Genomic DNA, 17,297 nt, shown 5'->3' with positions numbered 1-17,297 from the left:
AGGAAGGATATTATTAACTTGGAGAGAGTGTAGTAAAGATTTATCAAGTTGTTACTGGGGCTGGAGAATTTGAGTTATAGGGAGAGGCTGGAACTTCTTTCACAGGATTGTGAGGTTGAGGGGTGACTTTGTAGAGGTTTATAAAACCATGAGGGGCAAAGATAAGGTAGAGAGCAAAAGTCTATTCCCTAGGGTAGGGGAATTCAAAGCTAGGGGGCATATTTTTAAGGCAAGAAGAGAAAGATTTGAAAGGGACTGAGCGGGAACTTCTTTACCCAGAATGCAGTCTGTATGTGGAATGAACTGCCAGAGGAAGTGGTAGAAACAGGTACAGTTACAACACTTAAAAGACATTTGGACATAAACATGGATAGGAAAGGTTTATAAGAATATGGGCCAGACGTAGGTAAATGGGACTAGTTTAGTTTGGGAAACTTGGTTGGCATGGATGAGTTTGACTGAGGGTCTGTTTCTGTGTTGTATGGCTATGACATTTTCTCAGTAACCGAGGTGGAATTTGATCTCCTGTCTCTGGAGGATTCATCCAGATTTCTAGATTATCAGTCCAGTATCATTACTGTTGTGTTACTGCCTCTAGATGAGAAGTGGGTCCATCTCTCAGGTGGATATAATGGTCCTTGGGCATTATTTTGAATAAGAGGATGGGAGTTGTTCCTGCATATCATACAAAGATACAACTTAGAAGCAGGAATAGGCCACTTGACCCTTTCAGTCTGTCTTGCCGTACAATAAGCCTTTCGGATTTCTCCACATTTATCACAAGGTGCATGGATTGGGCAAATAGACAAGGCCTTTTCCTTGGAGTGGGGGAGTACAGAACTAGAGGGCATAGATTTAGGCTAAGAGGGGAAAGATATAAAAGAGACCTAAGGGGCATGTTTTTCACGCAGAGGGTGGTGCATGTGTAGAATGAACTGTCAGTGGAAGTGGTGGAGGCTAGTACATTTAAAAGGCATCTGGATGGGTACATGGTGTGCAGGGTGTTCTAACTAGGTGGATAAAGAACTGGTTGATCAACAGGTGACAGAGTAGTAGGTGAAAGGGGTTTCTTGAAATGGAGAAAGGTGACCAGTGGTGTTCCACAGGGCTCAGTGTTGGGGCCAGTGTTGTTTGTAATATACATAAATGATCTGGAAGAGGGCACTGTTGGTATGATTAGCAAGTTTTCAGATGACACAAAGATTGGTGGAGTAGCAGAAAGCATAAGGGACTGTCAAAGAATACAGAAGGATATAGATAGACTGGAGAGTTGGGTGGAAAAGTGGCAGATGGTTTTCAATCCAGACAAATGTGAGATGATGCATTTAGACAAGACTAATTCTAGAGCGAATTATACAATGAATGGAAGAGCCTTGGGAAAAGTTGAGGAGCAGAGAGATCTGGGAGTGCAGGCCCATTGTACCCTGCACAGGTGGATAGAGTGTTCAAGAAGACATATAGTATGCTTGCCTTCATTGGCCGGGATATTAAGTATAAAAGCTGGCAAGTCATGTTAACATTGTACAAGACATTGGTTCGGCTGCATTTAGAATATTGTGTACAGTTCTGATCGATACATTACCAAAAGGATGTGGATGGTTTGAAGAGGGTGCAGAGAAGATTTACGAGGATGTTGCCTGGTATGGAAGGTGCTAGCTATGAAGAAAAGTTGAGTAGATTAGGTTTATTTTCACTAGAAAAAAGGAGATTGAGAGGAGACCTGACTTGAGGTTTACAAAATCATGAAGGGTGGATAGAGACAAGCTTTTTCCCAGGGTGAAGGATTCAATAATGAGAGATCATGCTTTCAAGGTGAGAGGTGGAAAGTTTAAGGGTGATACATGCGGCAAGTACTTCACACAGAGGGTGGTGGGCATTTGGAACGTGTTGCCAGCAGAGGTGGTAGAGGCAGGCACGGTAGATTCATTTAAGATGCATCTGAACAGATGCACGAGTAGGTGGGGAGCAGAGGGATACAAATGCTTAGGAATTGACCGACAGGTTTAGACAATACATTTGTATCGGCTCAGGCTTGGAAGGCCAAAGGGCTTGTTCCTGGGCTGTAAATTTTCTTTGTTCTTTGAACGGGAAGAGTTTGGAGGGATATGGGTCAGGTGCTGGCAGGTGGGACTAGATTGGGTTGGGATACCTGGTCGGCATGGACGAGTTGGACCGAAGGGTCTGTTTCCATGCTGTACAGCTCTATGACCTTATGACATGTACCCCTACTGACTTTTCACTCCACAGATAATCAAGAATCTATCTGTCTCAGTCTTGGAAAAATTCAAAGCCTCTACTTCATTAGAGAAGTCCAAAGCCACCTAACACTCTTGGAGAAATAATTTATCCACATTTTGGTCTTAAAATAGTAAGACCTTATTTTTAAATATTGGCCGTTAGTTCTATAATTTCCCACAAGACGAAACATCTTTTTCAGATCCACCCTGTTAAGATCCCTCAGGGATCTTACAATGTTTCAATCAAGTTGCGTCTTACTCTTTTAAAATCCAGTGCATACAAACCTAGCCTGTTCAACCTTTCTTCAGAAGGCAACCTACCATTTCAGCAGTTATTCTAATAAACATTAATTGAACTGCTTCCAACGTATTATCATCCTTCCTTTAATAAGGAGATCAATACTGCACACAGTTTTTCAAATGTGATCTTAATAATGCCAAGCAGAATCATAACCACTTTACTTTTGTATTCATCGCCCTCTGAATAAACAATAACAATCTCATAGTTTTCCTCATTTCCTGCTGTACCTCTGTACTAACCCTCTGTGACTCATACACTAATCTTCTGCGATTCATCAGAAATGCCTAAATCAGTTTCAGGTGCTTCATAATTTTAAGTTCTCGATTCTTTTTATTGTGTCACTGACCATTCAGCTCTCTCCAGCTTTGAAAACCACATAATGTGTTATGTCGACATATCTATGACATTCCATCCTTAAATTCCAAAGTCACAAACCAAAAAAGGAGGAATGTGCTTTTGCTATTTACTCTGTTAGAAACAATTTACGTAACATTTTATTTTGTAAGCAGCATTACCTTTTTAATATAAGAATGTTCTGTTTCTTGAAACTGGGTACAGCGACTGGTTCTGGTCACTTTGCCATTATCCTGCTTCTTGTTAATTCTGTTCCTCCAGTCTTCTTCTCCACTTCTCTTCAGCAAAGCCATCCTGGGGGAAAAAAGGTCCTGGCGTAAGTCACATGATCAGGTTTAAGCAGCACAATCACCAATAGAGGAGATAGATTACATTGTTGAGAAAATGAAATTCTCAATTTTATGAATGTAGAAGGTCCAATAGTTCAGAAGATTCATGACTTCTACGTTACATTTCTAGGAGAGAACAGGCTTAGTTCTGCCTATTCGTACATGTGCACTCCACGTGACATTCTTCACGGTTATCAAGGCCTGCCCAAGTGAACTAATGCAAGTCTATGCTGTGCCATTACACAAATGTATTTCCTGTCTCCAGTCTATGAATTGGAACCTTTATATTTGAATATAACATCTAAAATTTTTGAATAAAATTTTATGAAACCACATTTATTTATTTCAGTAATCTTACCACCTCAATAAATTTTGTATAGAATTGACAGAAAATCAAAGCAATGGTTTGGATGCTCATTGTTTCTTTATTATACAAACTAAATTTAGGATTTTTGCAGCCTCAATAGCTGACATGAGTAACCACTTTCTATACGCTAATTTAAAAAAAAAATCTATTTTCAGATCTCTTAAAAATAAACCCCCATGCCAACTAATATTGTGTGCCAGATACTTGGTCACTAAATATTTTGGTAAGAAACTTTCTGAATTTTAAATTGGATCACTGGTCATGCCTTAATTACCAAAGCAACATGAAGGCCCCACAAAGAAAATAACAAGACTGCAACGCCAATTCTTTTTGGGGGGGCAAGAGAGAAAGAATTTGATCTATTAAACATTCACAGCTGCAAAAACAGCAAAGGTTCTATTTACTTGAAATATGAGGCCTGTCAAACTTATACAATTGTATTTTTCCAACAAACAGAAGCCAAGTTTTCTTAAGCTTGCACCATGACACGAGCAAACAGAAAAAAAATTGATATAATTGAGATAATAATGGGTGAAATATTGTTGGAGTGCACATCTTACTGCACATCCAATTCTTGACACCACACTTTGAGAGTAGATGATAGCTTCAGAGAAGTTGCACAAAAAGTTCTTCACAGTAGTTTCAGGGATTAAATACTTTTGCCACATGGATAGATGAAGCAATTTCTATAAAGGAAAGAGGTTGAGACAAGATTTAATAAAAGGTGTTCAAAGTAATGAGAGAGTCCAAGAGAATAGATAAGAGACAAGTTATTCCTGTTGGCTTAAGGGTTGGAATCTGGAGGACGTATGTTTTGCACAGTTGCCAAGAATCAATATGACACAGTAATATGACTTATGTAGTGAATCATTAGGCTATGAGATGCATACCCTGAAAGTACAAAATAGATGGACACAATTGTGAGCTTTTGAAGGGGAATTGGTAACCATCTGGAGAACAAATAATTGCAGGATTGCAAGGGAAATGGTGGGGTAATGGGACCAGCTGAGTTGCACTTGCGAAGAATTTCTATCGACATGATGGACTGAATGGCCTCCTTCTGTGAGCTAACCATAAGAATTCTATGAATTATTAGGCTTTTTCTTACAGTGTTCCAATCACACGATTTCTGCCTCAACTTCCAGGACATGTGATCAAAGAAAGGGATGGCAAAGGTCTTCTGACAATAACAGAACCCACAGCCTGCATCCTAGTGGAATTGAACTATTGTGGATGTATTAGAGCGTGGGGGAAAAAGAAAGACAAAATAAAGAGACAGAAAGGAAGAGTATGAAAAACAGTAAAAAATTTAGTATTTTAGACATCTCCCAGAACAATTGACTACCTGCAGGAATGAATCTCAACAATATTCCTTCTCAGGGCATGTCGGACTGATTAGCATGGTATACCAACCTCTTTCTAAAAGGGTAATTATATTGTTAATTATAATGCTCTGGACCCACTAGCTCAGTTCCTCAATGAATAAATTAACATAGTCACTAAGGGAGTCAATGTTAAGTGTAATTATTCAACCTATTTTTTTTTTAAAAAACTGCTTTGCCTCGAATGTACATCCCAAATTGACAATTCAGTTAGGAGGAAGATTTTTTTCCAAACTTGTAATTTTGATACTTAAGTCTTCCAAATTGCTCAATATCCAAACCTTAATAATCTGTTAAGATTGACTCATTACTCAAGAGAAAAAAAACTGTACCTTAAATACAATTCAACATTGGCAGAGTTACTTCTTTTTAAAGCCACAAAATTAAGTGAAGTTTTTTCAACCATCCTACATGTTTCTAAGGTGAGTTAAATGAATGGTTATTAACTACTACACTCAGCATATAAATATTACAGTTTGATTCAATGGAACTAAATGCTTAAATGTTAATGCTTTACAATGATACATATTATTAATTTAAAATAAGTCAATATACGTTCCTGATCAAAATGAAGTAAAGAATCGGAGAAGCGTAGAAACTATTTGTGAAGTATCAGAGTGTTGAACAATGCTTATGGACAGAGAAATTTAAGACCTTGTTATGGACACAAGAAATCAATTACCAAATATAGTGAACAGAATCTGCAAGCAATCATTTATGCTGTACTACTGGAAGATTGCCAAGATTTCGCAAATGACTTGCATCAGAAATTGGTGTTTGCTTGCATTAACTCAAAAGTAATCCCTGGAAGGTCACTCTAAAATAAACATTTACAAAAATAATTCAAGCTTTTAAAGTATTGTACCTTTTGCAGCTTTCAAAACAAAACATCAGCATCTACATCTGCAAAACAGCTGTACGCCAAATTGCTAACCTGGATATTAACCACACTGAAAGTAAAAATAATCTTAAAAAATGCTGGAAATCGGAGATAAAACAGAAAATAGTGGAAGTACATAGTGGGTCAGTCAGTATCCATAAGGATTTCAAATATATACTCTTCATCAAAACATAAAGCTGAAAGATAAACTAATCTTCAAAAGCTGAAAGAAAATGAGAGGGATGAAAACAAACAGATATGGCACTCACCAGAAGGAACCTGTTGGCTTAATGACTGACTCTTACTTATTTGTGCATGCAAAACATCAGTGATATAGAAGCATACATAACATAGGGAAAAAGAATCAGATAGAGGCACGCAAAAACAAAAAAAGGAGTGAGAAAATGGAGGAAGATGAAGATGACCTAAAATTTAAATAGAAAATGTCAGCAAAATACAGTGGGGTTGCCAGCACTAAGAAAATACAGACTTACATCAGTGGCTCAAAGTCTATGTCAGCAATATGTTCTGACAAAGGGTCTTCACCTCTAAAGTAAAGAACATGTTCAGTGGTTGAAAACGTAAAACCAATGATCTGGCTGTATTATATGCAGCACACAGATGCCTGTAACACTCCTACTGTTGCAATGATTTTTAATTACAAAATACACACCTTTCTAATATTTTAATCTCTAAGCATTTCTATTACAGAGAGCATTTGAGTATAAATGCTGAATTTTGCAAAACATTTAGTACTCTGATAAAGCAAAAGGCATTCTTGTTAGTACCACCTAGGGAAAAATAGTTTGCTACAATTCTTCAGTGTTAAAATTTAAGTAGATAGTCACAAGTGAAACTGAACTATACATTTGATTTGTCCACTAAACTAAGAAACATCAAGTTAATGCATAATTTGACTCCTGCAAAATATTTGAACACGATTACTTTATAAAACCGCAAAGCGATGTATACATTACCTCACAGGTAGCAATGCCATCAAGAAACTAGAACAAAGGACAAGAATAAGTCTGCATGCATTAAGGTACTACATCTAAACCATTTATCAGTATATATAAATATTTCACATTTATATTTCCATTTGGAGATCAGCAGCATTTTAAAACTCAGCATGCGGCTGGATAACAAATCTAGACTATTATAGAATATTGCACAATTAGTTCATCATTACCTTTCTTTAATAGACATTGCTTTTCCAGTAGAGAACTCTGGGATCCCTTCACTTATTTCAGTTCTGCCAGTTTTGGTACTTAGTTCCAATTGATGATCATAAGGCACCTTGCTTTCTATTTGTGTGGCTGGCTGCTGATGCGAGAGTCTGGAGGATGTTACAGCAGAAACCTGTGATGCAATGAACGTTGTTGCCGATTCTGCTTTCATTTCAGGAGCATGCTCCACACACTCTATTCAACAAGAACAATGTCACATTAGTATGAACATAAATAATATACAAACATCTTTCATACATTTGCCAGATTAAGAGATTTACAGATTTTCAATTTGCTTTTAACCTTCATCTGTTTTTAGAGTATGTCCATCAGACACGCAATCACAAACAAATATTCTGACATATTTAACGAAAACAATAAAAAGAGACTTCGTTTTTATTAAGTTTCTCATTGTCTCTCACTTCAAGCGCAATACCTCAATAGTCACTACAAAATATTGTGTGAAGCATAAATTTTTATGGTACTGGTTTTACAGAAAATATGTTTTCTATCAATTTCAACACAACCAAGCTTTGTGTAAACAATATTTGCGTTAAGAGTGTGCTTGTGGAGTTTGTCTGTTTAATAGGAGCAATAATGTATTTTGGCCGCAGCCTCTGTACAACCATCATCTCAGTCGTAACCATGTGATTCATTGAGCTAACATTTGCACATGGGTTTAATTTCTGTTTGTAGTAAGTTCACTGCTCACAGCACATTACAGCTTTTATGCTAATACTGTATATGAATACCACAAGCAGCGAAGACATGCATAAAGAATTTTTTGAGAATCCTTTGTTTTAGCAGCAAGTTTTGTGTGTTTGAGAGGAGGGAATGGAACATCAGCACCCAGTGACCATTTCAAGCACTCATACATAAGCAAAATGGAATCAACTGCAGAGTAAACCACCTTTTGCATTTGCATCAGCAAATAAAAATTCGGCGCAGGATAAAGTCTTTTGGTACATTATGCTTACTGGTCATTCAAGATGATCATCTCTGATCTTCTACTCTAATATCCAGTCAATCCCCAGATCTCTTGATGCCAAGAATCTACCAAGCTTAATCTTGAATATATTGAATGATGAACATTTACAGCCTTGTATGAAAGAAGATTCAAAAGATTGACAACCCTGCTGAGAGGAACATCCACCTCGTCTTGATCCTAGATGGCTGACTTCAATCTCTCTCAGTTCTAGACTCTCAGCCAGAAGACAAGCACCTCAGCATCTACTTTCCAAACTACTCTTAGAACCTTAAAAGGATTCTCCTTCCAAACTCCTGGGCCTATAGGTCCATTCTACTCAATCTCTCAAATCTACAAGATATCTTAGCCACTCTCAACTTAGCATCACTCATGCTTCAATGCAATTCTTTTTCCCAGTTTCCGCACAAACCATTTCATGTACATGTTTACAATTCCATTCATATACATTTTGTATGAACTTGCAGTTGACACTATGATTGTAAAATGGTGAGAAGACAGCTGTAGTCATATTGGGTTTATTTTTTTCCCCACAGCTACCTGAAGGAACAACGCTCTGAAAGCTCGTCCTCCCAAATAAACCTGTTGGATTACAACCTGGAGTTGTGTGATTTTAAAACTTTGTCCACCCCAGTCCAACAGCAGCTCCTCCACATCATTTTCCCATGATGGCAGGAATCCTGCTACCAAGGTCAAAAGCGGGAGATGACCTCAATTCAGTTGCCTACTGGTTGCTATTACTGAGACTGCAGACATGGGTGAGGGGGCAGTGGGCTCCTCAACCTTTGGGCAGGCGTGGAGTGTGTCGATGGAGTTTGGAAGATGCTGGGGTTAGGCAGCAACCCAGGGAGAGAGTTTGTGGTTTGTGTTACCCAAGCAGTTCTACTGTGCGGCAGCCACTGATGCCATTAACTGCAGAGCGCCCACAAAAGGAGAACCCCTACACAGCCCGAGGTTTCAGTTAGTTGTCTTGTTCATCCCAGGTAAAAGGCAGGCAGAGGCTACAAGTGGCCCAGAAGTAAGCACTCAAGTAGGTTTATTGGGATTCGGTGTGGATAGGCAATCTGAGAGCTATCCTACTGCTGACAAAATGACATGGTCCTGATGCCTTCTCACATCTCAGCCAATTGCCTAAGGACTGGTAAAATTCTGGTCATTGAGTCAGCACTGATAGAAATGCAGGTCAGTGGGTTCAGGAAACCTGCTGAGGCTTCTCGATTTGTCTGGTTTGAGAATGACCTCTTCTAATGCTTGTCCACTGCTGTCCAACTGGATGCAATTGCTGTTGCTTCGTTCAATTCTTACCTATCTAACTCTAGCCAGATAATCACCAATAATAACTCCTGTCCCCATTCCATCTGCTTTAGTATCTCTCAAAGATGTTCCTTTCTATTTCTCATCTAAATTCCATCCTTCAGCGACATCACTGTAAACTGTTGCCTTCATTTTCATACACAAGTTAATGTCAGCCAGTTCTATCTTCCCACCATGTCTCACAGCATCTTCTTATCTTGGAACTGCCAAGCAGCTGTTCCACATTCAGTTCTGAGTGAGCAGAAATTTTTGTCTACCGAATACAGGAAGATAAAAGGCTTTTTTTTGGGGGGGGGTCTTTATCACAAACTATTCCCTTATTGCGGAGTCCATCCCTCTTTCAGACAACTCTGAGAGGGAACCAGACTGTTCACAAACCTGGTATCATAATGATACGCTTTCAAACGCATATCTGCAACATCACCATAACTTCCTATTGCCTTCTTGTAACATCATATGACACTTCTCTGCTTCAGTTCATCTATTGATGAAATCCTTATCTACAGATTTGTTATCTTGATGTTGAACTATCCCAGTGCACTCTAAGCCCACCTCCCACATTCCATGCTCTAGAAATTTGAGACCACCCAAAATTCTGTTACCAGTGTCCTAACTTGCAGCAAGTCCTGTTCACCCACCACCACTCACTTTGCCGAACTACCTTTAGGTCTTAAAATCTTACGTGGCTCAATATTGAATCGAGTTTGCTAATATTCCAGTATCCTTTGACAATGTTAAAAATGCTATATAAGTGTACTGTAATGCTTGTTGTTGCTGAAGGAGTTGGTGGTCTAGGAATTTGCCCCATTTTGTGGTTATGCCAATCATGTCAATTGGCAATGAATGTTTTTTAATGTATTCATAGGATATGGACATCACAGGCATTTACTGCTTATCGCTAATTGTCCTTGAGAGGGCGGTGGTGAGCTATTTGGTTCAAAAGAACTGAATGACTTACTGGGCTATTTGAAGGGGAAGTTAAGGGTCAATTGCATTGTTGTGGATTGGGGGTCACATTTGGCCAGAGGGCATAGGGAAAATAGATTTCTCTCCGTGATCATTTATTGAGGTTTCTGGATGACTAGTCCAGATACAAAACTGCTATGATATCATACTCAAACTGGTCAGTAAGTAGCTGGAAGTGGTATTTGCTGGTCAGTGAGCCTCCAAGAATGGATGTCAAGTAACTATGTGTTCAAGAAGCCAGGTGAAGGCCATGCATCATGTGCTGATTATAACACTTTCAAATGCATTCGTTTCTTGTAAGTTGTGATGATCACATTTTTAGTAAGATGCAGACCATCCTCTAAGGCCAAAGCCTATATCCAACACTGTAAGCTTCCAATAATCTCATTTTCTTGTAAGGATGAATGAATAGTAAACTGCAAAGGTGGCAATAAGGGCTCATCAGGTTGTTAGTCAAATATGAAGTTTGCTGGGATACTCACGACAGAGTTGTTCAATAACTGCATCTGAAGTTCAGGAGTCATAGAATTCTACTGTAACCCTTTCACCCATTGAGTCTGCATCGATTAAAAAAAACACACCTATAGCCTTGTATATTATGACACTTCAAATGTAAGGAGGTTCCCTCCCCCAACTCCCAGGCAGTGCGCATTTCAGATTCCAATCACCCTCCGGTTTTGTTCAAATCCCCTCTTAACCTCCTGCATTTCACCTTTGCCATTGACCCTTCAAAAGAGGGAACAGCTGATTTCTATCCACTCTAGCCCAGTCCTTCATACACCTGAGTTAGGAGGCCCCTCAGCCTTCCCCGCTTAAAGAAATCAATCTGAGCTTATCCAGCCTCTCTTAATAGCTAAACTATTCCACTCTAGAAAATCTCCTATGCACCCTCTCCAGTGCATTCTTCCTAGACCTGCACACTGTACTCCAGCTGTGGTTTAATCAAGTCATCTACAGCACCAACATAACCTCTCGTTTCCAAATAATTAATTAGGAGAAACTGAAGATTGCAGATGCTGGAGATCAGGGTTGAGAGTGGGGTGCTAGAAAAGCACAGCAGGCCAGGCAGCATCTGAGGAGCAGGAGAATCGATGTTTCGGGCAATAGCCTTTCATCAGGGATGAGGCTGTGAGCCGAGGGGCTAGAAAGATAAATGAGTTGGGGTTGGGGCTGGAGAAAGGGAGCCTGAGAGTGCAATAGGTAAATGGAGGTGGGGATAATGGTGCTAGGTCAAAGAGGAGGCTGGGGTGGATAGGTGGGGAGGAAGATGGACAGGTAGGATGGATCATGAGGGAGGTGTTGAGTTGGAAGGTTGGAACTGGGATAAGCGGGGGTGGGGGGAAAAATGAGGAAACTGGTGAAATCCACATTGATGTTGTATGGTTGGAGGACCCCAAAGTGGAAGGTGAGGCGCTCTTCCTCGAGGTGTTGGATGGTTAGGGTATGGCAATAGAGAAGGCCCAGGACCTGCATGTCCTTGGCCGAATGGGAGGGGGAGCGTGGACCTGACAAGAGAGTGGTAAAGGGAATGGTTCTTTATGTAAAGTGAATAGGGAAGGGGAGGGAAATATATCTCTGGCGGTGGGGTCCATTTGTAGGTGGCAGAAATGGCGGAGGATGATGTGATGTATGCGGAGTATGGTGGGATGGAAGGTGAGGACTGGGGGTTTGGGGTGGGTGGGTTCTGTCCTTGTTGGAGTGGGGTTCGAGGATGGAGGTGTGGGAAGTGGATGAGATGGGCTAAAGGGCATCATTGAGGGGCATCAGTTTCCTCATTTTCCCCCTCCCCCCACCTTATCCAGTTCCAACCTTCCAACTCGGCATCGCCCTAGTGACCGGTCCTACCTGTCCATCTTCCTCCCCACCTACCTGCCCCACCCTCCTCTCCGACCTATCACCATTACCCCCTACCTCCATCTACCTATTGCACTCTCAGCTCCTTTCCCCTCAGCCCCAGCCCTTCTCTCATTTATCTCTCCACGCCCTTGGCTCACAAGCGTCATTCCTGATGAAAGGCTATTGCCCAAAACATCGATTCTCCTGCTCCTCGGATGCTGCCTGACCTGCTGAGCTTTTTCAGCACCCCACTCTCGACTCCTAATAATTTATGCCATGACTGACAAAGTCAATGTCCCTTATGCTGCCTTAACTCCCCTCTTAATCTATCCTGAGCTTTCAGGGATCTGTTGACAAGTACCCAAGATCTTTCTATTCCTCTGAGTTTCCCAGTGTCCTGCCATTTATTGAGTACTCCCTTGTTTTGTTACTTCTTCCAAAGTGCTTCCACTTTTATCAGGGTTAATTCCATCTGTCGGTGATCTACCATCTGACCAATCCATCTCTATCTTCTGTAATTTAACACCTTCTTCCTCACTGTCAATCACTAAGCCAATCTTTATTACATCCGTAAACTTACTTACCAACCGCAAACCTTACACATTTTCTTATCTATTGTTTATATACATCACAAACAATAAAAGGACCTACCACCGGACACTGGCCTCCTCTCAAACAAACATGCAGTTTTCTACCACCATCTTCTGTCTCATACTACCAAGTCCATTTTGGTTCCAACTTGTTTAGTTACCCTGGAATCCATGTGCTTTTACCTTATCAGTCTCTCATAGAGTAACTGAATCCCCACAACAAAGAAGCAGGCCATCTGACCCATTGAGTCCACAGTGGCCCTCTGAAGAGCATCTCACCCAATCCAACCCCACCTACCCTATCCCTGTAACCCTGCATTTCCCATGGCTAATCCACCTAACCTGCACATTCCAGGACACTATAAGCAATTTAGTATGGCCAATCCACATAACCTGCACATCATATGGTACCTTGTCAGAGGCGTTGATGAAATCCATATAAACGACATCAATTGCACCACCCTTGTCTGCACACCTGATCACTTTCTTGAAAAATTCAATTGGATTTGTTAGGAACAACCTCCCTCTGACAAAGCCATGTTGACTATTCCTGATCTTTACTTTCTTAGGTTCACCCACTGATTTGCTCCTTTTGTACCTGTTAAAAGCCTCTCTTTTCCTTCTTATCCAAAGGTGAATATTCATAAACATCCATGGTTGTCTGGACTTGCTGCACCCATATTTCTCCCCCAAAACAAACATGTTGGGCCTGTACTCTCAGCAGTTCCATTTTGAACCAACAACTCTCCCTGTCACACTATTTTGCTGTGAATTTACCCAACAATAATTGTTTCCAGTCTACGTTGGCCAGTTCCTGCCTTATTTCAACAAAATCTGCTTTCCCCTAATCCAAAACAGTTTCACTGTCAGCTGGACTAGCTTTGTTTCCCCAGAATTAAGTGCAGCACTGCACTATCCCTTATTCATCTCTGTGAGTTGATATAAAGGGCTCACCTCAATAACTTTTAACTCTGTCCCCTCTAAACCCGTTACACTATGATAATCCCAATTAATATTAGAGAATTTGGCTCCCTAATGTAGTTACCCTATTATTGATTTTGCACATCTCAGTGAATTGTCTATGTATCTGCTCCTCTATTGCATGCTGTTTGGGTGGTGTGTCGGTCTCTGTTTATTTCTAGGCTCTATCCACAAAGCCTCATTTGAAAACTCTTCCAGAATATCCTCCTTCCTACTGCAGTAACAGGCTCTTTAACTAATAACATAGAGTCACAGAGATGTACAGCATGGAAACAGACCCTTCGGTCCAACCCGTCCATACCGACCAGACATCCCAACCCAATCTAGCCCCACCTGCCAGCACTCGGCCCATATCCCCCCAAACTCTTCCTATTCATATACCCATCCAAATGTCTCTTAAATGTTGCAATTGTACCAGCCTCCACCACTTCCTCTGGCAGCTCATTCCATACACATACCACCCTCTGCGTGAAAAACTTGCCCCTTAGGTCTCTTTATATCTTTTCCCTCTCACCCTAAACCTATGCCCTCTAGTTCTGGACTCCCCAACCCCAGGGAAAAGACTTTGCCTATTTACCCTATCCATGCCCCTCATCATTTTATAAACCTCTATAAGGTTACCCCTCAGCCTCCGATGCTCCAGGGAAAACAGCCCCAGCCTGTTCAGCCTCTCCCTATAGCTCAAATCCTTCAACTCTGGCAACATCCTTGTAAATCTTTTCTGAACCCTTTCAAGTTTCACAACATCTTTCTGATAGGAAGGAGACCAGAATTGCACGCAATATTCCAACACTGGCCCAACCAATGTCCTGTATGGTGGCAACGTGACCTCCCAACCTCTCAATACTCTGACCAGGAAAAGAAAGCATACCAAACACCTTCTTCACTATCCTATCTACCTGCGACTCCACTTTCAAGGAGCTATGAACCTGCACTCCAGGGTCTCTTTGTTCAACAAAACTCCTGAGGACCTTACCATTAAGCATACAAGTCCTGTTAAGATTTGCTTTACCAAAATGCAGCACCTCACATTTATCTGAAATAAACTCCATCTGCCACTTCTCAGCCCATTGGCCCATCTGGTCAAGATCCTGTTGTAATCTGAGGTAACCCTCTTCGCTGTCCACTACACCTCCAATTTTGGTGTCATCAGCAAACTTACTAACTGTACCTCTTGTGCTCACATCCAAATCATTTACATAAATGACAAAAGTAGAGGACCCTCTTTTACAGCCTTCTCTCTCCTGCCTGATGATCCTGTACCCTGGAATGTTGGATTGCTAGTCCTGCCACTTACTTATCCATATGTGTGATGGCAACAACATCTCAACTCTACATGTTGATCCACATTAACTCATGTCTTACCCAACATACTCCTAGATTCAAAGTAGGGGCCATCCAGCCTGCCTTACTCTCTTTACAATCAACATGGCTGAAATCCCTCTGCGCTTGTTCCTTCAATAAAGTATGCTGGGTCCTTACGGAATGAACACTGTGTGTCCCTCTCCCAACCAAATTAGTTTACATTTCTCCATTCAACACTAGCCGACCCACCTGCAAAGGATGCTGGTCCAAGTCTGGTTCAGGTGCAGACTGTCCCACTTGTGTAGGTGCCACCTCCCCAGAAAATGGTCCCAGTGACCCAGGAATCATGGTTGGCACATGCACAGTAGATAGAGGAAGAAATGACTATCCAAATCACAAATTAATAAACTGTTACGATGATGTACCATGTCTGGAATTGCTAGAGCAAACAAATTTACAGAATCTACTCTATCCAGGAGTGATATGACAGGTTCTGACAGGTGGGTGGTTAGGCTGGCATGCATACTGGATAAGGTCCTGATGGTGACATGAAGAATTTCCTTTTGTACGAGATGGCAAGTCTCAGTCAGGGTGCCCCACACATTGAGGTATCCAAGACTGGACCTTAACTAAACAAAACAAAAATATTATGTGGATATATCCTATGTGAAGAATACGGGCTTTAGTTCAGACTTAGTTTAATCGTACCTGGAGAACTGCTGATATTTTGTTTTTTGAATAATACTAAAGGTAGTGGAGTGATTGAGTTGTTACATTTAACATCAGTATACAAGAATATTGATTAAACTCTTTATCAAGAGAGTATTAAAACGTGAAATTTCCTAACAACAAGTAGTTGAAGAGAATAAGCAGCTGTGCTTAAGGGAAAGCAAGAGCAATATATGGTTGAGAACAGAATGGAAAGACATTCGGGAATAAAAACCAGGTAGGAAAAGGCTTATGGAGCAATAGCACTGCCAAAGACCAGCAGCAAAGATTTAAATTTTTCTGTGATGTAAATCATATTTTATGGCAAAGCCTTCCTAACCATTCTCAGTACACACATGAATTCTTAGTGACATGTGCCTGGCATTTTTTAGTCTGTTTTCTAATGGAGTTGGTCTAAGATAATCCAAGTTAAAAATCACACAACACCAGGTTATAGTCCAACAGGTTTATTTGGAAGCACTAGCTTTCGGAGCACTGCTCCTTCATCAGGTGATAATCAAGCCCTCCTAGAATTACTTTTACATTTTCTCCTTACTACATGTGCTTCTGATGGTGCACATCCTTGGGTCTTAAACAAGCACTCATGCGAAATGAGACATTCTTAGTATACATGTTCATTTCTTAGGCTAGCAATTATGCACTCAGTCAAAAGTTCCAGGCACCAACCTTAACAGCAAACATTGATTTAAAGAAAGAACTGAGAACCGTTTACCTGAAATAGCTTGCTTGTTCTTCATATCATGTTCCACTTTCACAATTTCATCAAAGTTTTTCTCTTCACTTTCCCAACTCTCATGCATGTTTTCGGATTTCATAACCATTTTCCTTTCAGCTGCCTGTGGCAAGATTTCTGGGTCGAGCTGCTCCCCACGGTTCCTTTCTGGAGTTTCATGCTTACTATCCATACTCCTCCCAGTTGCTACATGGGGATCGGTTTCTGCAAGCCTACAAGTATACATGCTGCTTTTTTGCAGCATCTCTTTTGTCTCACCATTTCTGTCATCATCGGCCTCTTTAAATATGCCACTGAATCCATAGGATCTCTCCTGCGATGGGAGCATGCATTCTGAGGGAAGCACACTCGTACTTGATATATCAGCATTGACAAGTGAGCTGTGGGAGGGAACAGTAGAGGTTGCTGCTGACTTGTGGGCAGCATGTAAACTATTCTCAGCAATGGAAGACTTTCCAAGATGTAGGTCACCAGCACAAGCTGTGGAGACTGTAGCTGCCTGACTGACCCGAGACTGTGAGAAAGGCCTGATCATTTCATTGCCATTTTGCACCTGCAATAAAAAGACAGAAAAGTTTATACATACTAAAATGTGAAATTAAAACATATTGTGGTATAAATCATTGATAAGGATTCAAATCCCTTCACAGCAGGTAATGAAGTGAGAATTCAATACAAGTCTGGAATAAAATACTGGCCTAAAGTTCACTATGCAACAGTTGTTGTAAAAATCTGACTGGTGCGCTTGTCCTTTCGGGCAGGAAATCTACTGTAGTTATCAG

The 17,297-nt window shown here is 40.7% G+C and overlaps 1 protein-coding gene across 8 annotated transcripts in view; it reads right to left on the bottom strand.

The window, feature by feature from the left end:
* Positions 1–17,297, bottom strand: part of svila (supervillin a) — a 340,124-nt gene that overhangs the window by 91,038 nt on the left and 231,789 nt on the right. For all 8 annotated transcript variants that reach the window (XM_072576064.1, XM_072576065.1, XM_072576066.1 and 5 more), the window contains 3 exons: positions 16,495–17,068; positions 7,040–7,271; positions 3,054–3,186 (listed from right to left, as the gene is read on the bottom strand). In XM_072576064.1, coding sequence (XP_072432165.1) covers positions 3,054–3,186; positions 7,040–7,271; positions 16,495–17,068 — 939 coding nt within the window. The remainder of the gene's footprint in view (positions 1–3,053; positions 3,187–7,039; positions 7,272–16,494; positions 17,069–17,297) is intronic.

Source organism: Chiloscyllium punctatum, chromosome 8 (genome assembly GCF_047496795.1).
Source record: "Chiloscyllium punctatum isolate Juve2018m chromosome 8, sChiPun1.3, whole genome shotgun sequence".
Taxonomy (NCBI): domain Eukaryota; kingdom Metazoa; phylum Chordata; class Chondrichthyes; order Orectolobiformes; family Hemiscylliidae; genus Chiloscyllium; species Chiloscyllium punctatum.
Note: the sequence above shows the minus strand (reverse complement) of the source record. Positions and strands in the feature narration are given on the sequence as shown.